This window comes from Diorhabda sublineata, chromosome 1 (genome assembly GCF_026230105.1).
Source record: "Diorhabda sublineata isolate icDioSubl1.1 chromosome 1, icDioSubl1.1, whole genome shotgun sequence".
Taxonomy (NCBI): Eukaryota; Metazoa; Arthropoda; class Insecta; order Coleoptera; family Chrysomelidae; genus Diorhabda; species Diorhabda sublineata.
The window spans coordinates 31,541,964-31,569,323 of record NC_079474.1 but is presented as its reverse complement, the minus strand read 5'-3'; the positions used below and the strand labels follow the sequence as shown (position 1 = coordinate 31,569,323).

At 30.7% G+C, this 27,360-nt stretch overlaps 2 protein-coding genes across 8 annotated transcripts; one reads left to right on the top strand and one right to left on the bottom strand.

Annotated features, from left to right (window-relative positions):
* Window positions 1-84: 84 nt before the first annotated feature.
* Window positions 85-27,002, bottom strand: LOC130452555 (phosphopentomutase). Of its 6 annotated transcripts, none has more exons than XM_056791904.1 (10): window positions 25,654-27,002; window positions 13,282-13,408; window positions 7,159-7,491; window positions 4,924-5,092; window positions 4,519-4,871; window positions 3,167-3,298; window positions 2,810-3,018; window positions 2,449-2,747; window positions 850-1,076; window positions 85-229 (listed from the first exon to the last, which is right to left on the bottom strand). In XM_056791904.1, the coding sequence occupies exons 3-10, from the start codon at window positions 7,485-7,487 to the stop codon at window positions 127-129; spliced, it is 1,821 nt and encodes a 606-aa protein (XP_056647882.1). In that variant the 5' UTR covers window positions 7,488-7,491; window positions 13,282-13,408; window positions 25,654-27,002; the 3' UTR covers window positions 85-126. The 6 variants fall into 6 exon arrangements, with proteins under 6 accessions (XP_056647882.1, XP_056647886.1, XP_056647884.1 ...); XM_056791908.1 differs by lacking the exon at window positions 25,654-27,002 and adding an exon at window positions 13,659-13,961 and having other exon boundaries at window positions 13,282-13,405; XM_056791906.1 differs by lacking the exon at window positions 13,282-13,408.
* LOC130452556 (START domain-containing protein 10-like) lies at window positions 13,329-25,528 on the top strand. Of its 2 annotated transcripts, none has more exons than XM_056791910.1 (6): window positions 13,329-13,718; window positions 17,250-17,367; window positions 19,485-19,677; window positions 20,991-21,123; window positions 21,279-21,546; window positions 23,158-25,528. In XM_056791910.1, the coding sequence occupies exons 2-6, from the start codon at window positions 17,254-17,256 to the stop codon at window positions 23,224-23,226; spliced, it is 777 nt and encodes a 258-aa protein (XP_056647888.1). In that variant the 5' UTR covers window positions 13,329-13,718; window positions 17,250-17,253; the 3' UTR covers window positions 23,227-25,528. The 2 variants fall into 2 exon arrangements, with proteins under 2 accessions (XP_056647888.1, XP_056647889.1); XM_056791911.1 differs by having other exon boundaries at window positions 13,365-13,718; window positions 17,237-17,367.
* Window positions 27,003-27,360: the final 358 nt, after the last annotated feature.

Sequence of the window (27,360 nt, the reverse complement as noted above, 5' to 3'; positions counted from 1 at the left end):
TTGGTATTTGTGTTATGTGAGATGAAAAATCTATTTTATTGTAAAAGACATGGAATATTGTTCAGGTAAAATGAAAATACACACTAGATTTTCCATTACATTTTATTATTTCGTGAAGTTAATGAATTAGGAACCTTGCGGTTTAAGATTGTATTTACTAGGTTGCAACATTTCTTCGCAAATCGCTTTCACCATTTCCTGTTGAATGTTTATCAGTTGTTGTTTATCCCTTAAAAAATAAAATTGATTATTTTTGGAAGCAATCAAATAATGCAATCATCATTTTAATTTAACTAATAAAAATACCTTCACCAATATTAAGAGGAATTCATTAGATCATCATGAGTACTTATTAATTTTAATAATACAGTTTTTCAAAAAATATATGATAAATAACAGGAAAATATTTGTGCGTTATAGTGTTTAATTTGATAAAAGGAATAAATAAAACAAATAAATCATATTTGAAAATATTAAAAAGTTATAACGGAATCTTCTGTAGAGGAACTAAAGGAACAGAATGAATTAACAAAGTCAAAAATTATTGAAAAATATTTAATCAATAAAAAATAAATTCTATATTTACAAAACTAATATTTGAATTTTAAACATTACATTGAATTGTAACAACTCTTGTTAGGTTATTCTTTTTTCCTATAACTAGAATATTCTAGAATGTTTCAAATGTTCTAGATAGTCCTCTTTGGTAATATTTGAGGAAAACATCAATATAAGTTACAATAATCATTGAGATAATGACTAAATTTTTTTTATTTATCATTAATATCATCAAAAAAAAACATTTAATATCTTCTTAATAAAATATTTAGAAAAATTTTTTTGTCTTACTTAATTTCGGGCGTCGCACACATCTCCGTATAATATTTAATTTTCGGTTCAGTTCCACTGGTCCTTAAAGTACACACTAAACCGTTTTCGAAATTAAAAGTTATCATCTCACTAGCTGCAGATACTGGTAAAATCGCCTTATTATCTGGTTGATTATTATCGTACCCTGTAGTTAAATCCCGAACTGACGTTATTTTGTATTTACCATTCAAAATTGATTGTGGATACTGAAAAATACTTTCGTGAAATATTTGATGGTATCAAACAGGGCTGTAATATGGGCGCTATCTAGGGGTATAAACCCTTCCACATATGTCATGGGCGCTATCTAGGGGTATAAACCCTTCCACATATGTCATGGGCGCTATCTAGGGGTATAAACCCTTCCAAGCCATTTGAAAAAGTAGTGAATTCGGAACAATAGTATTGTTCAAATTCAATCTGATGAAACTATTTTGACAAGAATGTGTAGAGGAAACTCATGATTTATCGAAAACAAAATAGAAGAAACCAATTTTTGACAAACCAGATTCGAAAAAGTCACAATTGATATTGGAAATCATATGACACTGTCCAAAATAAAGATGCAAAACCTTTTTTAAAAAAACTGATTTTATAAGCTATTTTTGGTCTCCTTAAAAATCATATCATCTTTTCACAAAAATTGTAGAAAATTGAAATTGTGGAAACTATTTTTTGAAAACTTGTATTTGACTATTTTTTTCCAAAATTTGAAATGGAAAAGCCATTTCGACAAAAAAGAATAGAAAACTCATTATTTGTCGAAAATAATATTGGAAAAACCATTTTTCAACAAAATTAGATTAGAAAATGTTATTTTTGGTCCTGTAGAAATTGAAAGTCTGAACTGTCCAAAATAACAATGCAAAAGTGATTTTTTCACAAAAATCGTAGGAAATTGAAATTGTAGAAAACAGTTTTGTCCAAATTTAATGTGGAAAAGCAATTTCGACAAAAAAACCATGGAAAACTCATGATTTGTGGAAAATAAAATAGAAATTGAAAGTCTAGACTTTCCAAAATAACGATACAAAAGTCATTTTTGAAAAAATTGAATTTGCAAAAACAATTATTGTTAAGTTAAGGTACTAAAACGAATTTTCGACTAAATTGGATTTGGAAAGCTGCAATAAAAATTGAGGAAGCCATTTTTTAGTAAAAGTAAATTCTGAAAAACTCATGTTTTGCTCAAAATTAAGTTGTAAAAACCATTTATAGCCAAAAGTAGATTTAGAAAATAATTTTTGGTCCCAATCAAAAATTACAGTCCTATTTAGAAGAAAAGTAGAAAAAAGTCATTTCTTGACAGATCTAAATTTGAAACTAATTTTTTGTTTTAATTGAAATGCAAAACGCAATCAAAAAAATAATCTCAGAAAAGCAATGAGTGTCCAGATTAAATTTAGATATATCATTTATTATTTTCAAAATTTCCTAAACGATGGCGAAGATACTGGACTTTGTCTTTCGGGAAAAATTTCTTAGAAATGAACATGCAGTAGCCTACTAATATGGTCATCCATATTAGAAAGAAGATGAAGAAGAAGAAAAAAGAATTTCCAATTGTACAGAACTTACTGTATCTTTTCCTTTCGCATTTCTAATTTGAGTAAATATTTCTTTGATAATGGCAGGTTCGTGGCAAATATAGTAAGAATTACAAGAAATATGAAGACCATAAGTATCGAAAATTTCATTAAGTTGATCATCCAAAGTTTTATTTTGACTATAAATATAGGAAGCCATTGTTGCTACTTGGGCTGCCGTCGATACACCATCCTTGTCTAAAATTTCTGTCGTAACTAAAAAACCGATCGCTTCTTCGAAACAGAATATAACTTTGTTTCCTTGTTGTTCTAATTCCAACGCCTTATTTCCTGAAAAAAATATAAAAAAAATGGAATAAAAGTTAGAGCTACAGCGTTATTTTATTATTTACCTAACCATTTGAATCCCGTTAAGGTATCTAAAAATTTGAAACCTTCTTTTTTGCTCATGGTTTTCAATATCATAGAACTAACCGTACTAGAGAGCATGTAAATCTTATCCAATGGTAAATCGGGATTTTTTTTCTTGAAGGAGTTGAGGATCCACCACCCGAGTAATGTTCCTGTTTCGTTACCATTGAAAACTTTCCAATTTCCAGTTCTTAAAACAAATTATACAACAATTAATTATAGAAAAATATTTAATTAATAATTAAATTATATATATATATATATATATATATATATATATATATATATATATATATAATTATATAAATAATTAAATGTCGATTTGCTAGACTACTAACCGAGGATTTTTTTCTGCTACCGCTAATCTATCGGCATCCGGATCATTAGCTAGAATTATCGTACTTCCATTGGAATCGGCAGTTTTAAATGATAAATCTAAACTTTCTTTACCCTCTTCGGGATTTGGAAACCTAAAAGAAGGAACAAACTGTATTCACATTTAAATATTGAATTTACTTTACAAAACCTTGATGCTATTACTTTTCATCAAGTTTCTACTGTCAAGAATCATCTTCTTGTTAATATTCATACAATATTTTATTATGAATCATTAAAAGATTCACATCAATTCCATATTCACACAATATATAAATGAAAGAACAAGATTAATAAATTCTAATCCTAATCTTTATCATTTTAACAAAAATTCTAGGAATAGGAAACAAAATACTGATACGAATTCGTTCACCGACGTAGATCGTGATGCTGATTCTGTTCTATTATGTTAAAAAAATCTAAAGTTTGACGTATTTGGTAATTCTCAGAAATTCCATTTACATTTTCAAGTAAAGCAGCAATTTCTTTATATTGTTTTTATTGACTTTTTACAGAATGTTATGAACGTTTTTATAGAAACAATTTGTAAAAAGTTTTTTGTTTGTTTGCATTCTATAATAGGAATTATCCAGAAATCCGTTTTGTAAATAGACACTTGTTTATCACCGAGTAGTCAGTAAATAATTGAATGTCACGGTAAACGGATCGGAATAATACGCGAATAAATGATTAATTCTTCAATAGCTTTTTATTTTTGAAACAAAAACAAAATGGTAACTTTCCTTTAAGTTTTATAGAGTCAATTTCTAAGAAGACCTTTTTGTTTGTTTGCATTCTATAATCCGAATTATCCAGAAATCCGTTTTGAATAAATAGACGCAACGCTTGTTTATCAGCAAGTAGTCAGTAAGTAATTGAATGTCACGGTAGACGGATCGAAGTTATACGTCAATAAATGATTAATTTTTAAATAGCTTTTCATTTTTGAGACAAAAACAAAAAGGTAGCCTATATTTGGTAATTCTCCTCTAAGTTTTATAGACTCAATTTCTAAGAAGACCTTTTTGTTTGTTTACATTCTACAATCCGAATGATCCAGAAATCCGTTTTGAATAAATAGACGCTTGTTTATCAGCAAGTAGTCAGTAAATAATTGAATGTCACGATAAACGAATCGGAATTATACGCCAATAAATGGTTAATTTTGTAATAGTTCTTCTAGTGCCAAATGTTTGAAAAATGCCTAATAGCCCGTCGTCATGAAAATAAAATTATTTGATTTATTTTTTAAGTAGATGTTTGTTGTCAACGTTAATTTTTTTGTTGAAAATACTATAATGGCCAATTTACTCACTTGACAGTCGGAAAATCGGGATGAGGATCTTTTTGTTCCTGGACAACGTTAAATTTCACGTTTATCACTTCGAAAATTTTTTCGATAAACTTGTATCCTACTCCATGCATAGGCGTATAAGTAAACAACAGATTCATCTTTTTGTTAAGATTTTTACTTTCTTCCGATATCTCTGTGTATATCACGTTGGTATAACGACAAAAAATATCTGCCAGCGGATCCATCAATAACGAACTGCTCGACAAAATTGACGTATCCCACGAGGTATCTAAAGGTACCAAATTCTCTAAAATACTCGCTTGAACTTGTTCGTCGACTGGCGAAATTATTTGAGCCCCATTCGGTCCATAAACCTGGAAAAAAACTTCAAATCCAAATTTGATTTTGAAATAATTCGAAACGTACTTTATAACCGTTATCGTCTTTCGGATTGTGCGATGCTGTCACCATAACGCCACTAGCACATTTGAATTGTCTGACGGTATAGGGAACGAACGGAGTGGGACATACTGTACTAAATAATTTAACCGGATATCCAGCGTGAATAAATATTGCCGCAGTCAATTCAGCCCATCTGTAAATATTGAATAGATAAAAACTGATATTGAAATTCGCAACATATGGCGGTGAAGTGTTTGTTAAAAATAAACTTTCCTTTTTTTAAGAGTTTAAATGCTATTTTGGACAGTATGTACCGGGTGGGCAACTAAAAAAATCATATATCAGTAACCGATTATATTACAGGTTCAGGGGAATAGAATCCGTTACTGAGATATCGTCGACGGATGTTTTTAGTTGCCCATACTGTATATTCAAAAAAATAACGGGAAAGTTTTGTAATAATATTAATAGAAAACATTTTACAAATACGTTTTTTGAATTCAGAGAAGGAAAACCACCGATCAAATTTCTTTAGTAGCAACCATTTGAAACAACAAACAACGAGCTCAAAATGGTGTCGTTTTGATCGATAAAAATATCTGTCGTTATCGCAAAAAATAATGAAAACGGAGTGGAAAAAATAATAAAAACATTTATAAATAACAGGAAAGCAATTTTTTCCAAATAAATTACAGGAAACAGGCATTTAACGACTAGCGTGTTAAACTGAACTCAGCAGTCATGTGATCACTCTATTCATGTTTATATCATATCTTATAACTTTTTCGTTATTTCGAAGACTTTCATGAACTTCATTGACAACTGTGTTTGTGGTGATTTTTTTTTATTTTGTTAAATTATTCAAAAAAGAAGTTAACGCTGAAGATAATTCATTTTTGAAGAATAGTTGAGTTTCTTATGAATGAATCGACAAACTACTCACTACCATAAACTATCTTGACCCATAAGTCTCTAAAAGAAGATATGAAGATACGAGACTACTGGGATTCGAAGTACAATTTATTTGTATATAAGTCGATGCGTAAAGATCGATTTATCACTATCTCCCGATTTCTAAATTGTCTAGATAACAATAATTCTTTGACAAATGACAATATGTGAAAGCTACGACCTTTGGATCCGATCTCAAATGCAATTCAAACGATATTTTATTCATATACTGATTGAACAAAAAAAATTCACCAAAAAAAGCTGAAAGACCTTGAGGAAACAGTGTATCAAATAGCATACGACTTGACAACACTGGACATATAATCGAATCTTGTAAACAACGTCGGTGTGGATGATTTAATGCTGCAAATGTGTTTTCATTGTTTTCACTTGTCTTGAATTACTATGTATGTGCGAGTAAAAAAAATTGGTTAGGGGATATTTCAAACACTTTTTTAATACACTACCGCCTAGCGGATTCCTATGAATTCCTCAGATTATCTAAAGATCAAACGAACGTCTATGATAAAGTTGATCAAAGAAGAAACGAACTGAACTGAAACAGTTTTTTAAAGACCGTTGTTACTGGAGATGAGATTTGAGTTCTATATTCAATCTAGAGATCTTCTTGTCGCTCTCTGCTCGTTTTGTGAGTTATGAGGGTCGTGATCTCTTTGGAATATCTCTATTCCCTTTGTCTCATTCCGTATTTCTCGATATTCAGCCTGATGTAACGATACGTGGAAAAGTTTGTGATTTGTGTCCACAATATTACAACACTTTCTTTATGATAATGATACTCTGATGGTTAAATTTAACTCTTCCAGTATCATGCACTTCGCAGTTCAGGGAAATCTAAACAATCTTCTGTAGCACCAGATTTGAAACGAATAAATAATCTAGATATGAAAGAAAAATAGAGGGAATCGATACACAAGTACAAACTCTAGTGTGAGATCATTTGTGGGAATCGGAGAACGAAAAGAGCTATACGAAATAAACGAAAAGGCATGATTTCATCTGACTTGATTGTGATCCACCCCAATGGACAACCAATTTAACAGAATAGCTTCCCAAAACGTTCAAAGGGGAAATATTTGATAATAAATCTCACAGTTTCGATCTACAGCGCCCAGTTACTATCTATGTGTTTTAAAGATATCTCTAAACCATCAAAATGAAATGAATCATTTGAAACCATGACACAACCTTTAATAAAAATTTTAGTTACAATACCATATGTGTTGAAACATTCCAAATAGACGAAAAGTGCGATATTCGTAAAAAATATATGAATGAATTCTGTACCTTCTACTGTTGTGTCTTCCATCGTATCCTACTACAATGCCGCTTTCTTTTAATAAATTCTCGTCGCTTTTGATTAAATACTTTAAAAAACCTTGGGCTGTTTGAATGATAACCAAATCATTCATACATGCGTATCCCGGTCCCATCTTTCCTCTTAATCCCGCCGTTCCAAAAGTTAATCGTTTACATAGTAATTTATTGATTTCATCGAATTGCTTTCCGGCTAAAAGACTTCTTATAGCGTTCGCAGTAGTTTCGTTTTTGTCGAAAAATAGCCATTCGGCTACTTTTTGATCTAGTGCAGCACAACCGGTGTTTATATCACACATTTTTCTACAACAATATTTTTATAATTAAGTGATTGTTAATTGTTAATAGAATGAAAGGAAAAGTAATTTGAAATATGCTTAAACTTTAATTACTAAAAAATATGAAATAGTAAACAAATTTGTAGACTTGATTTAAAATCTATTGCTGAATGTCACCGAAAACAAGATTATTGTCAACCTTGACCTTATATTTGACTGTTTCAAATATTAAATAGTTTTGGTTGATTAGGGAACGGCTTTAGAAAAATTGTAAAATATAATATTGTGTTTCATAACTACTTTTATGAAAATGGAGAAATTCGTAGGGCTAACTACAAGGAGAGAGCTTGATTTCCACAAACAACACAATATAAAAAGACTTCTGCCAAATTGATTAGTTTAAAAGATTTAAAAACTGCAATTAATCATTCCAGCAATGAAATATAGACAATAAAATAGTTCTTTATAGTTTCTAAATGATCTGTAATATCTATGAGAAGGACGCGGAATGTGATTCCAGATAGGCTACTCACCAATGTTAAACACAAATTACCATGATAGATCGTTTTGAGGGACTGGATTAAACTGACGACCCTTCTGGAAGATATTAGTACTGAAGTCAATTTTGAAACTGTAATGCTAATGCTAATGACCATCTATCTTAACCACAGGGCTTTAACTATTTGAAATAGCCATGGCGCGGCGCTGCTATCTAGGTATAGACGTGGTTAGGATAGGGAGGAAAATTTTGACATAAAGCATACAGCCTGTCACCTGTACTCCAATTAAGTTCTTTCGTGTGTTTCATATTTATTCTAATTAATTTGAAGTTGAATATTCAAATTTCTCATCCGTCGATCACAACGCCGATCTGCCGGCCACAGAGTGAGAAACTAAGTGCATCTCCAATGAACTAACCCTATTTCCTTCGTTTTAAAACCTATAGGTAAAATAAGCAAAGCGTTTGAGTCAATTGCGAAAGAAGTTGATTTTTTTGATGTCGCATTTCCATTTAAATGGTTTTATCAACAAACAAAATAGAAAATTTTTGGTATCTTAGTTGGGAGCGATCTTGTAGCCTATAGTTATCGGTCTACATTTTTTGCGGCCATTTGCGTAATTTGTGGTTGTAGCATCTGCGCACACTGCTAGGGAAATTATAGAGATGCTAGGTGAAATTTTTGGTGAAGGTTTAATTTTATAAACATCAGATTTCCTTCCGCCACTTAGTTCTCCTAATTCATCTGCCCCTGAATTTTTAAGGGAATATTGGAATGATATAGTGAATGTTAATAAACCAGAGACTATGAGACAGCTAAAAATTCCATCAACTCACATCGGATTCCTTACAAAGCATCAGTCCAAGATGTTTTTCTAACCTTTCAACGAAATCTGAGCAGACCTGTTGACGCAAGAGCTTTTGGTCGGGAGTTAGATTTTTTTGACACTAACTTCGCTGACTTTTGTGATGTGTAATTACTCGTGTAAAATTTTTCTAACAGTTTCTTTATCGGCAATCATCCTGATGCTCATTCGACGATCTGCACGCACAATTTGGTTGATTTTGGTCACTGTTTCCGGAGTTGAAACAGACACAGGGCGACCTGGGCGCTGTTCATCTTCAGTGCTCTCTCGGCCCTCGCTAAAGCGCTTTCAACACTCAAAAACACGCGCACGTGATAGAGAATTGTCCCCATAGGCCTCTTGCAACAATTATAGCACTCAGTCGGAGTTTGTTTCAATTTAACGAGAAATTTGAAGTTGATAATTTTTACCCCACCCGTCTAGGCCGCCCTCTTGGCGCGCAGTTTCGTTATTTAATAGCCAGACCTCGTACTTTGAACACAAATAAAAGCTACCAATGCATTAAACTGATATCTCTAAATCTAAATCAATTAGAAAAAAAAAACAAGTAAAAAAGTCTCTCGGTGCGAGAAACTATAGCGCATTTTTTACCGTAAATATTATCAAAAATTTTAATTTGTAAAAGAAAGCTTCCATGAAAAATTTGACGTTTCGACCTGTTACGGTCTTTATCAAAGTATTACGTGACATTGACAACAAGTTATATTGATTAATAGATCACCTTCAACATGAATATCTATGCAACTACAAAAATTCAACTGAAAAATAAGTTATTGTTGAAACGTCAAATTTTGACCTGTCTTAATATCACATTTGGGTTAATTTAACTAATTTTTTCCTAATAATTCGGAGATTTTTCTTTCTTATCGTTCGCGCTTAGGTGTTTAGGAATTTAGGGTACAAGGAAGCAGTAGGAAAGCAACCTAGTACCAGCACGACTATCAGACTCCTGGGACCTTTGGGTTAGATCTAGAAATCTAATCAACCCAGATTCTAGCTAATGAGGTTCTATTGAAGGAATGTTTAGGTTTAGTTAACCGAAAGCGGGTGCTCTTATAAGGCAATGCTAAATCACATACTGCGAAATTTGAAAGATATTTCAAAATGCGACAATTTTAATTGCATCTAAGCTAAAAAATGGTTTAACACAGATCTCAAGGAACTTGCTGAGCTTTGTGTTATAATTATGGAATACGGTGGGCTGTACTTCAAATATTAAGGCTTTCTTTTCGTATAAAGTAATAAACAAAGTTAACCTTGGAAACCGACATAATTCACTAAACATCTCTATAATATGCCATCTTATTGGATCGATTCAAAATGATAGAAAAAAAAAATGTTTTCGCCCTAGGACATATGTGCGATTTCCATGAGTTGAGACTACAAATTGCTTCCTCTCCGGATTTAGAACCGAGTGATTATAGTTTCCAAACCACAAGAAATTGTTCCAGCTGAGAAATCATCTCGTACATAATTCTGGAGAAACTTTGGACAAAATGTACTCAAATAAAATGATTGTTTTTGTATAAAAATATATTCCTTTCAATACGTAACGAACATTATGACCACTATTTTCGGTCTATTATGTGCAGGTTTGTCTATATTTCTTTTTCAGTACTTTTTCACTTCAATTGTAGTACATAAAGTACAACAATTGATTATAGTCTGGAGGAAAAAAAACATAAAAAATTATATTATGATTATATTATGTATTATGCAATGGTTTCTTCTGAATTTATCTTTTTTTATTACGTTCTATATTAACCAAACAGTATGAAATATTCTAAATAAAAAATTGGTTTCATAAAATAGACTTACCAAATTATTACCAAAGCAATTATTTATATGTAACTACATTCACTACTTATATAGGACTGTTTTTTCTTACAAGCTGATAAACCTTATTTGTTTAGAAAAGTTATATCGTCAACATATTATGCTATCACAAAATTGTTATTGCGATTAACGTAATTGATACGGTAACTTAAAATGGTTATGGGTGTTGAATTTTATGTATTGCATAATTAGTGGTATACGAAGGTTGCCTTTTAAATTTATACCATCGAACAATAGGTGGCGTTAATGGATTGTGACACCACTGTATTTGTGAACATTGTTATTGCGACCCAGTGACTATTTTGGAATTGAATAAATTGATAATAATGAACGTTTAAAAGAAACAAGATTGTGCAAAAATCGAAATCAGGCTTAGTTACGATGATTTTTTATGATACAATGCATAGAATCGTTCCGTGCAACTTTTTGTAATAAACAGACGACTGTTTTCACAATTTCATGCGTTCATCATTGATAAATATCGACCAAAATAGGTTGTCATTCCGAGAAACAACGATGCTGTGCCCAACATGATAAATGAAGATCGGCATGTGACCTACAGACAGGTAGAGGTACATGTGAGAAAGATATGTTTCGAATGCCAGCTCCTATGAAGCACGTTAAACAACTGAATATTTGGAAGAAAAACATCGAATTAATGTCTCATTTCCCGTATTTACATGATTTATCGCCTAATAACTTTTTTTGTTCTCCACTGTCAAACAAAAGATGCGCAAACAGCGATTATAATCATCTCAAGAAACTGTTAAGTGGAAAAAATGTTTCCAGAATTGGTTTGAGCGTTTGCAAAAATATTATAGACCTTAAGAGCGAATATTTCGAAAAGCGATAAAACATTTTGTTTCGAATTTGTTCGCGTCTGCTTGATTTTTTATATAAACTTACTATATATACACACATAAATATACAATAGTAACTTCTATTTTCATTATTCACTAATTGAGAACATTTATACTAATTAAAAAACAAGAAAAGAAGATAAATGTATTTTTCATTTTATCTACAATAAAAACAAATTGATATTTTTACTAATAACTAGAGGGCTCTGTTCACAAACAAATGACATTCAATTTTTCTATTATTCACTATGTAGAGCTGTATATTTATGAGAGGTTCCAGAAGCAAATGACGCATTCAATTTTTCTACTGGTAACTAGATGGCGTTATACATTTACAAGATTTTGGAAACGAATTCTTCATTATTAACTGAACGAGTATGGAAATACGATAGGTACACCTATCTCTTTTTAGTGTTGCCTCGCTTCAGATAGAGTGAGAAGCGCAGAAGTTGGAGCAGAGCCGTGACAAGGAATGGACTTAAGTTTAAAACAAAATTTATTGTGAGGAATAAGAGAAACGTTTCCACTGTAATTTAAAAGTCATTGAAGAAAGGTAGAAGGGTCGGTAGGATCGTCAATAACAAACAACTCTGTTCAACACCCCAATGTAAGGAAGAAGACTAAAAAGACAATGGCCCGATTATCTTTAAGATAAACTCGCAAAGAACGGTACCTGCCTTAAGACACTCACTTCTTCTTCTTACAACTCCGTCTCACTACGAGGGTTGGCGATTCAAATGGCTATTATCGCACGAAAAACCACAGCTCTGAAAATTTCGTGCTCTTGCCCAAGTCTTTCAGCCATGAATTTTGTCTATCTTCCTTTCTATTATCAGGCGGAGAATCTCATATCGCTCGCCTCTCATTATATGTCCTTTCTTTCCTTGATTGTCGTAAGAAGTTCGTTAGGTTTACTCAGTTGCTCTAGGACCTCTATGGTTGTCTTATGTTCCATCCAAGATATCAGCAGGAATCACCTGTAGGCGTACATTTCAAACGCTTCAATTTTCTTGTCCGTGGCCGCATCCATGATCCAACTTTCACTTCCGTACAGAAGAACAGGAAAAATGCGACAGCGAAGCATTCTGGTCCGGACTTCCAGGCTGAGGTTGTGGTTTGCCAAAAGTGTTCCGCGCTTGCTCTGATTTCGAGTTTTGAGTCGCATTGCTAGTTGATGAACATGCCCAGGTATCTTAGAGAGGACACTTGTTCAATGATCTCTCCATGGAGTCTTAGGGTGGCGTTTCTTTGCATTTTTCAGAATACCAATAGTTTGGTTAGGTATTCATATAAAGGCCATAAGAGATTGAAGTTCTGGTAGTCTACTGGCCACTACCACGGTATCATCCACGTAAAGAAGATTGTTTATAATGTTTCCATTGATCTTTATGTCTGCAGTTGTGTTCTCGAGGGCTTCGCTGAATACTGCCTCAGAGTAGATAGAGGTTAAACAGTAGGGGAGACAATATATATCCTTGTCGCACGCCTCTCTTCTGATATGGACCCTTCTGTTTTGACTGTTGCTGTTTGGTGCCAGTAAAGTCCGATTGTGATCTTTAGATCTTGTGCGTCGATCCCGGTTGATTTTTGGTATATAAGTAATTGGTATGATGCAAGTGAGTCAATCCTGAATCTACCGGGATCAACTCACTTGCATCGTACCAATTACTTATTACTCAATAGAAATAGATTACAAATTTGCAAATAAAGAAAAACATATAAATAAAAATGTAAAACGTGTTATGTGTACGCACCTGATGGTCCAATTAACACTCCACCTATTGAATCACAAATTCCATTTATTTCCAAGTTGATACTGAATATATCTAGGTAGTATAGATAACGTGTCGTTGATGAGACACCAATTGAATTTAATATCTACTAGCAGAAAAAGATTCTAATCACATTTTGAATTTTGAAAGCAATGGAAACGTCACCGTTACGGTAACGTCAATTTACAATTTCAAATTGAATTCAAGCAGAATTTATTAAAAAAAATTGTAATTGTAAAAGTGTTTATATAGATTTTGACGAGAACAGACAACGTGGAAGCACTACTCGATATTGTTTTATCTAATTGTGATAAGGAGTCCCTTCAATTGATTAATTCCGTTTATATTTATGTACTTACTGTTGTTATTGTGATTTTATAAAATCCTTTCTAGTTTCTATGCGGAATAATTGAGTTTACGTAAGTATTAATTTAAACTATTACTAAGTATTTTCATTACATCTAACTGATTAGATAGTTCATCCAATTGGTTGGTAGTCAAAAATACTTTAAATATTTCAACCAAAAAATAAAAGTATGTAGGTTAATTATTAAAAGTGACGTATGTCACTACATAAAATTAGTTAAAGGGGTTAAATATTTTTGAATGGATAAGTTATAATATGAAAATTGGTATAATTATACTAATTGCAGCAATCGTAAATATAAGATAAGATAGGAAAATGAAATTTTGACAATTCCCTATTCAAATATTTGATATTGACATTACAAAAGATTGTTCGTTCAACATAACCAAAACAGACTCACTATTATTTTTTGAAGAAATTGAAGTTTCATACAAAGTATGAACGCAATTAATTTAATATGAAATATACATAGTGAGTCACTTGTATACATATATGGTGGAACAAAAATTGCGCGACAAGACAAATATTTTCGAGACTGCATAACGGTGAAAGAAAAATCAGCTGTCACTTTACGCTTTTCGGCTAGTGGTGATTCGTATACCAATTTGCAATAAATTTTCAAAATATGGAAACAAAGTATATAATGTCATTAATTAGAAATGCGACGTACGAACTGTTTCGTTATTAGTTTCCCGGCACATATTTTTGTGCCGTCCTCGGACCAAATAAATCGAATTTTTAAATCGATATGTTGTACTAAATCGATATTTCAGCCTTGAAAATCGTCATTCGATTTTTTCTTTTTTGGTAAACAAAATTATTTATAATTAGATAAACGAACTCGTAATATTACGGTGTTGTCGGTTAAAGGTTTAATTACCTAAAAAATCGCAAGATGGCTATGTGCTTAGTTATCGTCACTTCTTTTTAATAAAAAAAACTGTATTATTCATTTTCTCAAATTCTTAATGTTACAAATACATTTAGAAAATAAATATCTTCTTTTATATTTGATCTGATACTTTAATATGGTTATAAAAATAATTGTTATCGATTTCTCTGAACTAAAAATCCCTGATTTTACTGATAAGAAATTTTATGGTACCTTTCTTGATTTTTTAAAAATCGCCCACCTGTTGGGGGTGAGCGTAAGTCTTCACTGCCCTGATATAATAAACCGGCTCATAGCACAAACGTTACGACAATGACAACTTATTTAATTCTTTAATATTGAATTAAACTGACTAATTATCAGCGAATGCTTCTCGATCGCACATAGGTGGAATTTTTTATGTTTTTTGTGAATGAGGTGCTAAAATTTTTCAATGACCTTGAAAACATTTACCTCTTTATAAAAAATTAGTAAGACCAACTGTCCTTTTATGAGCAATTTCAGACCTTTCAGATACTATAATTGGTCAATCGAAATTCCACACATAGGGTGCTGACATCGCGCTACTTTTAGTGTCTTTTATAAATATTTTTTTAATGTTAAAAGTTTAATCAAAAAATATTATTAATTCTGTATAGTATTTCTTTTTTTACTGGTTATTCCGGCGGTGGAAAAACGATTATTTATCCTTCTATACTAGAAAATTGAATATTTTCTAATCATTACAACATATGTTGGATGAAGATAATAAGTTTTATAGCATAAATGGTTCTTTTTGATACTCTATGAAACTTATTTCAATTTCAAACCCATTTTCCAGAATAATTCTTATTCATCTTTAATTTTTCGATTCTATTCCACTTTGTTTTTCCTCAATATCAATCTCAATTGCTTTCACTTCATTTTCTTGCCTTCTTTGAATCACCCAATTCTCTATTTTTCTTGAAGAGATAGGCATCACATTATGTATACCTTGTTTTTTGTTTCTATATCTATCTGTTCATAGCTTTGGATCATTTTATATTTTTTTACTTTATAGGCTCAAATGTTATATTTGCATTTGATTATTTTTTTGGTTCTAAATTTCTGTATCCTATCATTATATCAATTTGATCGGATTCTCAAAGGACATCGGACTTTAGTAACGTCAAGTGGGGCACGACGACCCTACCTGAAGGCGTATGTGCTCAACGGCTTCACGGCCGACCACACGTATGAACTATAGTATAAAGTTATCTTCCTTTTTCTTCAACTGTGTTAACTATCTTATCTGTGAGTGAAATAAATAACAACAGGCTTAAACTGTCTGCTCATTTATTGTTTCTATTTATCAAATCTTTTTCCTTCTATTTGTATGTGACCTCTTACTGTTTCGTGTGTACTATTGTTAGTGTTATTGGTATTTAAATTTGTAAACATTTACATATAACCTCTCTGCCATTTCAATTTTATCTGATTTCTGATCAATGGTATTTCTTATTTGTCTATCTGAGAGAGAGGCTGCATCCTTATTCTTCACATATACCATCTTGTTTTTAATACTATGCGTATAAACTTTGATAGAATTGTGATGAAATCATAGTTGTGGGAAATTAAATTGACATGAACGTCGCACAACTGACTTTCCAAAATTCAATGTAAAATAAGTATTAACGGATTTTTGTATAATTTCTTTGTTAATTGATGTTCAAATTCAATGTTTGCATCCTTAAACATTATATTACATTTCTTGGTATACCTAATTATATATAAAGAAAAATTAGTGCTTGAAAAATGGATTGTCACCCTTAGTTATAATTATTTAATTGATTGGTTATTACATAAATGTATATCTGGCTTTCCATTCCTTTTTTTAACAAATTAGTGCATCTAGGGGATGCTTTTTGGAACTTTTATATACTTATATTGAATAATACATTAACAAATAGATTATAGTTGTTTTTCAAAACAACTATAACATGGAAAATCACTTAAAATATAGTTAAATATAAAACTATGTAATCCATTATTGATTTTTTCTTTATAGTAATTTGAACATTAGTAATGTAGTGAGGTTTGAGAGCTTATTATAATGATCACTGATATCGACGTACAGAAAATTTTGATAAAAGTAAAATCATGTATCTACACATTTATCTATTAATTTTAAAAATAATTGTAGAGAAAAATATATATTATAATAAGGAAAAATTTTCCTCGGTCCATGTATTACTTCAGAAACAATGTTTACAACAAAATCATACCAAACTATAAGGTGTATATATATTTAAAACAATCATTGAAATTCAATTTAATTTTCATGAGATAACATACCCGTATCTCATTGAATAGGTGTAGTAAAGGCCTTTGATTACAAACAAGTGTGTAATTTTCAAAATAATGTATTACCTTTAATTATTTATACCTTCGATATAAAATATATTGAAGTCTCCCGGTACAACCACCTACAAATGAAATCTGGAATGACGTCGCGCGGAACCTTTTATAAATATATACACAATGTCGACGAACGACAACACAACTAGCGCGTCTACGGTTCCGAAAACTTAAGCTCTCATTATAGAAAACACTATATTAAAAATCAATAGTTCTTCATGAAGCACTTCACAGCAGTTGAAAATTGATACTTTTCAAGTCGAAAGAGTTTATAACCTAAAACTATTTTTTTAAAATGGCAGATATTCTTTGCAGTTAAATGGAGCCGGGTATAGTGAAAATCGCGGATGATAGCGATTTCGACATGTTGAAAACGTTAGTAGATGATGATACCGATTGGAAATTGGAATACCACAAAGTTAACGAGACCAAGGTAACCGTTTTCGTTTTATTTCATATATTCTATATACATCTCCATGATGTTTACTATATTTGTCATTGTGCGGAACTTGCGGGTTTACTGGTGTCTATATTTTGTTCGAGTGACGAGAAAAGGTAACGACATTAGAAAAATCATGCAGTTGCAGATAGTCCATAGTGGGAGAGTTTTAATATCAATATTTATTTAGTTTCTTCCATTTACGTTCTGGACTTTACTTTTCACTTAAATTGACGATTTAAGTAAAAATTTCTTTGGGTATTATTAATTGGGTCATATTTTGTGTTACAGTGATTGCTGTATTTCTCTCAATTGTTCTATTACCTATTACCCAATCACTCCGTAAAATACAATTAATTAAACAATTCTTTTGCCGTGTCCAATTACCGGGTGAAGTTTAATGTAACTGAATATTCAATCGGGGTTTATACATAAAGATAATAGCAAAAATATTTGTTTGATTGTTGTTATTTTTATATATGTAATCAATTTCAAACTAACAGATCGAAATGATTGACAGGTGATTAGAAATAAAATAAACGATTCTTGTCATAGATAAATAACAATTAATTATTCTTTTTATTGTTAAAAATATGTACGATAGTGGCGCTATTATTTATCAAACGAAATTATTGGGAACTAATTTCTAATTAATGAGAGGTTATGATAAAATTAAATGGAAATTGTATTACTAAATATTATAGAATAACATTTCAACGTTAGATTTTTTTAATACTGAAAAATAGTCAATTTATTTTAGTTAGAATAAGATGAATGTGAGTACGAGTACTTTAGTAGAAAAAAAATTCAATATAATCACATTTAAAGTTTTAAATATGTTAATATCTTTTAATGTACATCTATGATTTGTGTCTAATTAATAACCATAACTACAATATAAAAACGTAAAGAAGACAAGAAAACTGAATATCAAAGGGAACAAACCATAGAGTTAATATTGAAGATAGGGATTGCCATTTAAGTGGAATTGAATTATAAGAAGAGAGAGAAAGAACTTCGGTTCAACCATATATGTAATATGGACAATTTCTATAAGTGGAAGGAGTTCCGACTAAGTGAAAGAAACAGTGTATCGTTCGCTCTCTCTCCTCCGAGCGCTTCAGTTAGTTCTGTGCATCTTTTACGCGCATGAAGCATGCGCAGTATAGATAAAGTGCCTCGAACGAAAGAGAATTGAATATTGTCAGCACCATAACGTAGGGACGTTTTTTCCCATACCAACTGTCCATATAGGAGTATTACATATATGTGGTAAACCGATGTTTTTTCTCTTTCTATCAGCAGTCTACGCCTACCTGAACATACTTAAGTCCACTCTATTTTTAATATGAACTTAATGCACTAACAGATAATACTATTGAATAAAAACTAAAAAAAATAATCAGTATTGATAACAGTTTAATTGTATAGTCTAATGTGGATTAATTTAACCGGAAAAATTAAAAGAGTATAAAGATTAGGTGCAAGGATGTCATAAAACTAATATTATCTTAATTTGTTTCCATGTAATATTTATAATTTTTTTCATCCGTTGTATTGCCCAGCTAGCGATATAAAAATATCTGACTCAGGCAATTAAAAGTGTAAGATTTGAAATACTTAAAATAGTGAAAATATTGGTCGAAGTATGTGATACAGTCCATAAAAATAGCAAATAAATTTAAAACAAATTCCATTCATCAAATAACGAACTGTTAATCTTGGTAATAAATTTTATATTTTGCGCTACCTCTTATAACAGAGTGTTTGATTACGAGTAATCGATTATAATTGACTCCATACGACCTCTCTGAGAGGTATACATTATTAAAACACTTGAGTATCGATGTCTGGTCCATTAAAGTTTACAGATGGCGCCATTGATGTCTATTAAAATCAGTTAAAGTAAATATGTATTAATTTACAGAGGCTATACAACTATTATTAGAAATTATGCTACTGCTAATTAAATGAATGTTAAGGGCATATGATTTTGTAAACAACACGTCACTAATGTTTATATACATAAATTTATGCCATAAGTAGTATCTTTCGATTGCTTTATGTACACTATTTATTTCAATTACATTCAATGGCATGTTATATTTTAGGTATGGACCAAAACCACTCCAAATACTAGCTTCAAAATGGTCAAAGTTCAAACAGTCTTCCAGGATATAAGTGCAAATACGTTATTCGATGTTTTACATGATCCCGGATATAGAAAAGAATGGGACGAACATATGCAAGCATCTGTAGAAATAGGTTACTTGAATCCAAATAATGACGTAGGGTATTATGCATGTAAGTAGAGTCTTTAATATATTTTCAATATCACAACTGTTTAATGTCACCAAAAAAAATTGCTAGGTCATATATCGTGAAAATTGTACATTGCATTCCTGATTATGCCGTAAGTTTTTCTTATTTTATTTTTTGGAATTCACTAGAAATTTAATTTCTAACTCATTTGAAACTTCACATGAAGTTCTACCTTCTAGTTTTTTTCTGATTTTGGCACATGAAATCCTTCAGAAATATCGTATTATATATATATATATATATATATATATATATATATATATATATATATATATATATATATATATATATATATATATATATATATATATATATATATATATATATATATATATATATCAAGTAGCACGCACGCGGTCAAAAAATATCTAGCAAAAAAATTGTAGTCCGGGCTAAGCGCTGGCTAATCCATAGCTAATCCGCTCAAACCATATAGGTGCCTCCTTTAAAATCCACGTTTTCTTTTATGTCTTCTGTAGATTCGACCTCTATCGATACCATACAGACACGCTCCTGTTTTGTTTGAGAAGAGAATGGAAACCCATTGTTCGTCAGTCCCATTAACGTGTTCTCTGGCAAATAATAGACAGGCGGCTACTCGGTGTGCTGGGGTTAATTTGGGGCAAGTAGCTGGCCTTTTTGGCTCAAGGTTAGCTGCCTTAAGTCTTTTTCTAACTGTCCAGCCACTCTCCGCGTTTCTCTGGGCTCTTGTTGGACTTAAATACTAGTGAGTGTTCAATTTCTCAACATTGTGCTGTCAATGATTTGGCCATCACTTTCGGATGTGCACATTTTTTTCTGGAACCGCGTCAACTCTGGACTTGCAGAGTGATTCATGTTCTGCGCACTGTCCGCTGTCAATTTTTAGATAGAATTCTTGTTTGTTGTTATCAAATATGTGTATCGGTTGACATTTGATGGCTAACTGATTGTGCTGAGTCAGGTAGGTAACCATTTATTGGGGTCAGTTCAGTAATTATTGAAAATATTATAACCTAAATTTCTATTTTGATTGTTAATATTAATAGTTTCATTGCAATCTATATAGAAAGTATAATTGTTACTAGCGCCATCTATTTGTGAAATCACGAACAAATGAAATATTGATTAGTTCTCCTAATTGATTAATTAATTCGTGGTTTTTTAATTGATTCATTAATGTCATCGGGAGTAAGTAAGCATGTGAAGTTGTTATTTGTTAACCTGTACTTCCAATATGAAAAGTAGTGAATTCGACAAATGTGCTACATTCTCTTGGTTGGAAGTATCGCATTACCAAAGCTATTTGCTTTTAGTGTCTTGTCCAGCTCCGGTAAAAAACAGGGACTTTGTCCTTCAGCGATCATGGCTAGACATGGGCAGTGAAAAATTAATCCTTAACCATTCTGTTCAACATAAAGATTATGCGAACAGAAAAGGATATATTAGGTAAGTTCCTACATTAATTTTCGATAACGTGAATTTGTTGAAGAAATATTATTGGATGTAGCGAATTTTTAAACTTGAAAAACAAACTAACTTTTCATAGGATGAGACTTTGCTTTCTTTTACTCAGGTAGATAACTCAGTGACTGAATTTATAGGGCGATATCCCATCTGACGGGATTCGTTATCCGAGACTGTTCCAATGGATGTTCCTTAGGATATGTATCTCAAACTGATCCCAGAGGAAAACTTCCTCCTTGGCTAGTTAACAGAATAACTCAAAAATTTGCTCCGAAAGTCGTAAAACAATTAAAGAAGGCAGCTGAGGGTTACGAATTGTGGAAGTCATCCCAAGAAAATCCTGGTTACAAACCCTGGGTGTATCCAGAACAAACGTTAGATTCACCTAGGATTAGTATATCGGATGTAAGTAACTTTGAAAAGATAATTCAACATTGAAAAGATTATTTTTGTGCTGAATTTTGTTTTATCTATAATAAATTTTATATGTATTATATGATTACAATTTTCTTCATAAAATTTGTTATAATTCAAATGAAAGTATTACATCACTCAATAAATCATGTGACTGATACACAGATGGCGCTGATACTGTCAAATCCATATAACGTTTATGAAATACCAACTTTCAGAATACTATGTGTGAAATTTCATGACATTTCGATTGGTTAAAAAGCTATTTTCATAACAATGGATTCAAAACAATGTTGTATTAATTATCATGCTCCTTGATGTAAAAAATACTGTACAAGCTCAGCAATGGCTTCAAAAGTATTATTTGATCTCTGCTCCATCGAAAAGAACCATTTATTATTTATTGGTTTGCTGAATTTAAACGATGATGATCAATGTTCTGGTCGCCCAATTGCAGTGATTACTCCAGAAAACATCAAAAAGTCCACAAATTGGTTATTTCTAATCATGAAATGAATTTGCATAAACATTTGGTCACGAGAAAGCTTTTTTCAAAGTATTAAGTCAGATGTTTTGCATCGATATGTGACAATGGATGAAACATGGATCATGGAATTAAGATAATCATCTGAGTGGACATTATAAAGAGTTGTTGGATCTCATTCGAATGCAAAACGGCCTCATATGTCGAAGAAAAAACTATTGTTTTACCAAGACAATGAAACGATTCACAAGTCGATGGCAACTATGATTAAATTGAACGAATTATACTTCAAATTGCTTCCTCATCCACCATATAGTCCAGATCTGCTCCTCAGTGACTACTAGCTATTAGCTTATCTCAAAAAAATGCTCGTCGGTAAGAAATTCATTTCAAATGAGGAAGCAATTGATGAAACTGAAGCCTATTATAATGCAAAAGATAAATCTTTCTACAAGCAATATTGAAGGAGATTAAATTGATGAATTAATGTTTTTTTAGTTAGTCACACGATTTATAGAGTGAGCATATTCTCAACTCGTAACTTGCTCACTTTTTCAATGCCAGTTTTTTTATTTACAAACATATGACCTAAGAAATATTTTAAATACTTTCAACAGATATTTTTATACCAATAATTATAATTGAATTCATATTAAAACCCACAAAAGATTAATAAAAATTCATTTTTTGACTCAAATAATGTCCTCTACAAAGCAAAAGTACTTTCTCTTAGTTATAATCACATTTTTAGCGGCAACCTTGTATATTAATATAATTAAACTAGTGATGTATATTGGAATGTTTTTTAAGTTATGGATTAAAATAAAATGGTTGAATAATAATACCCAAGGCCACTGTATCTCACATATATTGCTAAATTATTTACAAAACATATTTTGACCAAAATTTTATTTAAACAATAGAATATTTCATGATCAGGAAATAATGATTTGATTGTTTAACATTCCAAATAGTTCAAGATGAAAAATTTTAGTTCACACTAAGAAAAATACTGTTTTCTTTACTTTATGCTTGATTTTTGATACAGATAACCTCATTCTGTGCCTCAGTTAAGTTTTTCATTAAGTCTTCATTAATATAAACAAATGTTGTTTTAGTGTTTGGATATAGGAGTTCCTGTAGAACATTCCGGGGATGGCGAAGAAGAAGAAACCGAATCAAATTAGAGCAGCGAAACTTACGAAACCTCAACCAAAATTTTTGTGATAAGCTTTTCAGATTAATATGTATTGAAGATAGAATTTAAGTTTTACTTGAATCTTTTTGTAGTCATTCTTTAACTGTTTTATAAATAATTATTTATTGAACATATTTTTGAACAGTATTATATCTAGTTAAGTATTGAAGTGATTGGAAGGTACAAAATTGTTGTATTTTTCATTCTAACAAATATCTAGTATTTTTTGAGAACGTTATATTTATTGTCTTGGTAAACAACCAAACTATTGAGTACATATTGACACCTATGTGTGTCAAACCTATTTTTTTCTAATTTCGAAGCTGCATAACCAAACTGAATAATGAAAATGATTATTTAACACTATTTCCACCAACATTATTTTTTAACTTTGATAGAGAATGCAAGAAAAGGCAAAGAAATTATATTTTTTTAAATCCCAATTATAAGATGAATATTTTATTATTAACCCAGTTTTTATATATAGTGTGTCTTGAACTATTTACACCCACATATATATTTTGTTTGTTTTGTTGTCTTTACGTAATATGTTTTGGCAATTTTCCCAACCAGGTGAAGTTGTATCTACTTATATGAAATATGCTGGTCTTTTATTTTTTTCTAGCTGCTGTTCTTTATATTCACACACAAGTTTTACGAATTGAAATAAATATTTTTGTCTTGTTATCTTATTGCCTGTAGTTTCTTTATATAAAATCCATTTATTCACCCCAAACATGCCATTCAGCTTGTTACGTTTTTTTTCTTCAAATATTTTGAATATTTTTTTGTTCACGTATGGTGACACAGTAGTCATCTCACATTTCAAGTAAAATTGTTTAGACTCTTGTATTTAAAAAAAAATGCAGGACCCCATTCCATAGCATTCTAATTTATATTTTCAACTTCATATGGGTCGTGAGCATACAGAAGTACAGAAAAATCATGTAACATTTGAGTAGATAACTTCCAATTATAATATAAAACTTGATATGCTTCTAATTCTGTATATGTTGTGAACTTAGATGCAGAAATCGAAATGAAACGATTTCTATGGACAAATATTGTATATTTGAGTCTATGTCAACCATCCCTCACAAAAATAGGTACCCGACTCTTCATCCTGTTTACCTTCAAACTTTGGAATTTCCAAAATAAAACAATTCCTTGGTGTATGTGCTTATATTTGAGAGTTTTAGGTACCGTAGGGGGTATATGTTTGTCGGCTAACATTTTTTCATAAGATTCTTATTAATGATAAGAGTAAATGCCCTTACAACTCAACCTTTCGAAATATTTCACTTTCTATATCTGGTACACCTTGATTCTTCCTTAAAAATATAATTTGCTGCTTTGCCATCCTCTTGACGACCATATAAAATTACTTTCCTTATTGTCCTTTATATATATACTTTCATCAGTGTTAGAATCCTTCACAAGAAGATAGTTATTCTGTCTGCCAATCCTTTTTGTCCTGAGAATGGTTCCTTGAACATTAAACCCATTGAACCCTTAGCTGGACCAGAAACTCCATACATGGCTTTGCGTGATTATTGATCAGAAGGCATCATCTCTACATGGCCCAGCCCTCTCAGACTCGCTCCCCGGATGCAATTTCTTTTTGCTAATCAGAAAGTTTTTGCAAAGTGTATAAAAAGAAAAACATGAGATTTGAAAACAATATGACTTGTTCAAATAGATCTATATCAATTGACAAGTAAATTCATTGTGATAATCAAATAAAATGAAAAAATAGAGGATAATATTTGCAATTCAATGATTTTTACTTTGAGCTTTGCTCTCGTGGATTTGAATGAAAAACGGTGATATTTTCACAGATCGGTAGTCAAGATATTTTTTGGAGTTTAGAGATAAAATGAATTTGAAATATTTTCACATTTTAATTATCAAGAAGGAATTTGGAATTAGAGTAATTATATAAACAAATTAACACTGTTCCTAGATAAAGGTAATGTAACTACAAATTTCAACTAAATGGAATGCGAAATGAATTGAATTATATTTAAGAAAAAAATTTTGGAATTATGCTGAATAATTGAATTTTATATTAAAATTTTGAAAATGGTCATATGACCAGTCACAATATGAATATCGTTAACTTTGGATTTATAATTATATAACAGCTACAAAATTAAACCTGTTATGGTCCTCAAAAGTGCTGAAGACGTTTCTTAGACATTGAAGGGCACATTAGAATGAGCCCAAAAAGTTTTGGATCATTTGCTTTTACAACCCATTAGTACGACTGAATCATTATCAAAAGTCCTATTTATATACATTTTACGTTATTATATTAGAAGTTTTATATAAATACTAATAAACATACATTTTCACTTCATAACCTCACCTTGTTTGCTCTCTCATCTGTTCTAATTACAATAGATATTATACTTACTTTTATATATTTACGTATAGATATCAACTTCTATTTTCCAAAAAAACAGTGAAACATAATCATTATATTGGTTTTAATTCCTACAATTGATAACAAAAACACTATTTGAGAAAATATAAATATCGTTTTTTTTTTGGAGCAAGCAAGTGTTACCAACAAAAATTACACGCATGTTACCAACTTTTTGTGTGAAGTCTCATTTTCCCAGTCAATTATATATTAAGAGCACAAATCTAAACTTGATGCTTTTTGATCAAGGTGCAAGTATAAACATAGTAATACTAAACTATGCATTTGATGGAATTCGTGTTCCTATATTAGAATGAGATACAAAGAAAGCTACAGTATACAACTGCTCAATATTGAAAGTATATGTTTCGCATTGTATAGTAGTACTTTGTCTATGGGTGTAATAATATATGTCAAATAAATGTATAATGAATTGCATAAGTTCAGTGATATGAACAACGAAATTTTAAAATGAATGATTGAAATGAAACCACATATTTGTTCGGATGAACATAGCCAATTTATTTTATTTTAATTTCTTTCCAAATTTCGATGAGTTTTATGTCAAGTGTCAAATTTCAAAATATAAGCAGAAATTATTTTGTTATCTATTGCAATTCTCGGAATACCAGATACGCGATTACTTGATTACAAAATACGTATACTACTTTGTAACTATATCTTCTTCATTGAGTATGAATCCATATTCCGAATTTTTTTCTGAATCCAATAATATAAGAGAATATCGTTTTGAGCAGCTCAGTTGCGATTCCATTTTGAAAATGATCAAAAACACAAATGTGAAACAAAATAAAAGTATACATAACTTCAATCCTAGAATTGATGTATAAAGTGCAATTTTGGAACCCGAATATTTATCTGGTGTTTGAGGAACAAGGTGAAAACCCTACTGAGTACAAACATAAGAAAGAAAACACTTGAAAATGTAAGAAGAATGAAATGCAAACGAGAGCAACATGCTAACAATACCATAAGGATTTTACCGTTAAGCTCAAGTATTTATGTTTCGAGGCTTTGTTGTCACTTTATTTCAATGTTAATGGCTCTTCTTCTTTTTTATGGTGCATGTTTTTTTTCTTTTTGTGGTGTATCCTCTGAAATAACGAGACTAATATGAAGTAACAAATATTCATTCATTCATATATCTGAATTAGTAACTTTTTTAGTCACACTACACCTTATATATAACTCAACGTACTTCTTCTTCTCTTTTATATTAATCTATTATGTACAAAATAATAGCTATTTATTAATATCTTGTTTTTTTTTAAATATAATTTTCTTCTTGCAATACATATTTCGTCTGTTGAGCAGTAAATGTTTATTTGTTATCTTTATTGGTTTGATTAACTTTGATTCAGAAATTAAAATGTTGTTTGACTACCTTATTATAGATGACCAAAAATTGAAGGTTCAATGTGTCTTTCATATATCTTTTTATATACGAAATCGCATTCTTTACTAAAGATTTAAAATTTTAATTTTGTCTTAATCCAAGTAAAATAGATTACCTGGTATTGATAAATTCTTTATTGTGAAAATATCCATGTCCAAAGAAAATATAGATAACATATTATTACATCACATTTATTATTATATAATTGAGTCTTCTATAAATGACACCAATTTCATGGTAGCTTAGTATTTATTATATATAATTAAATAAATAGAAATGAT

Excerpts from the sequence above, each read along its gene's own strand:
- LOC130452555 (XM_056791904.1), bottom strand. The coding sequence starts at position 7,487 with ATGTGTGATATAAACACCGGTTGTGCTGCACTAGATCAAAAAGTAGCC. Across the intron at positions 5,093-7,158 it reads GGAAGACACAACAGTAGAAG|ATGGGCTGAATTGACTGCGG; the intron begins GTACAGAATTCA and ends CAATATTTACAG. Across the intron at positions 1,077-2,448 it reads ATGCGAAAGGAAAAGATACA|TATCCACAATCAATTTTGAA; the intron begins GTAAGTTCTGTA and ends AGTATTTTTCAG.
- LOC130452556 (XM_056791910.1), top strand. The coding sequence starts at position 17,254 with ATGGAGCCGGGTATAGTGAAAATCGCGGATGATAGCGATTTCGACATG. Across the intron at positions 21,124-21,278 it reads AACAGAAAAGGATATATTAG|GGCGATATCCCATCTGACGG; the intron begins GTAAGTTCCTAC and ends CTGAATTTATAG. Across the intron at positions 21,547-23,157 it reads CTAGGATTAGTATATCGGAT|TGTTTGGATATAGGAGTTCC; the intron begins GTAAGTAACTTT and ends ATGTTGTTTTAG.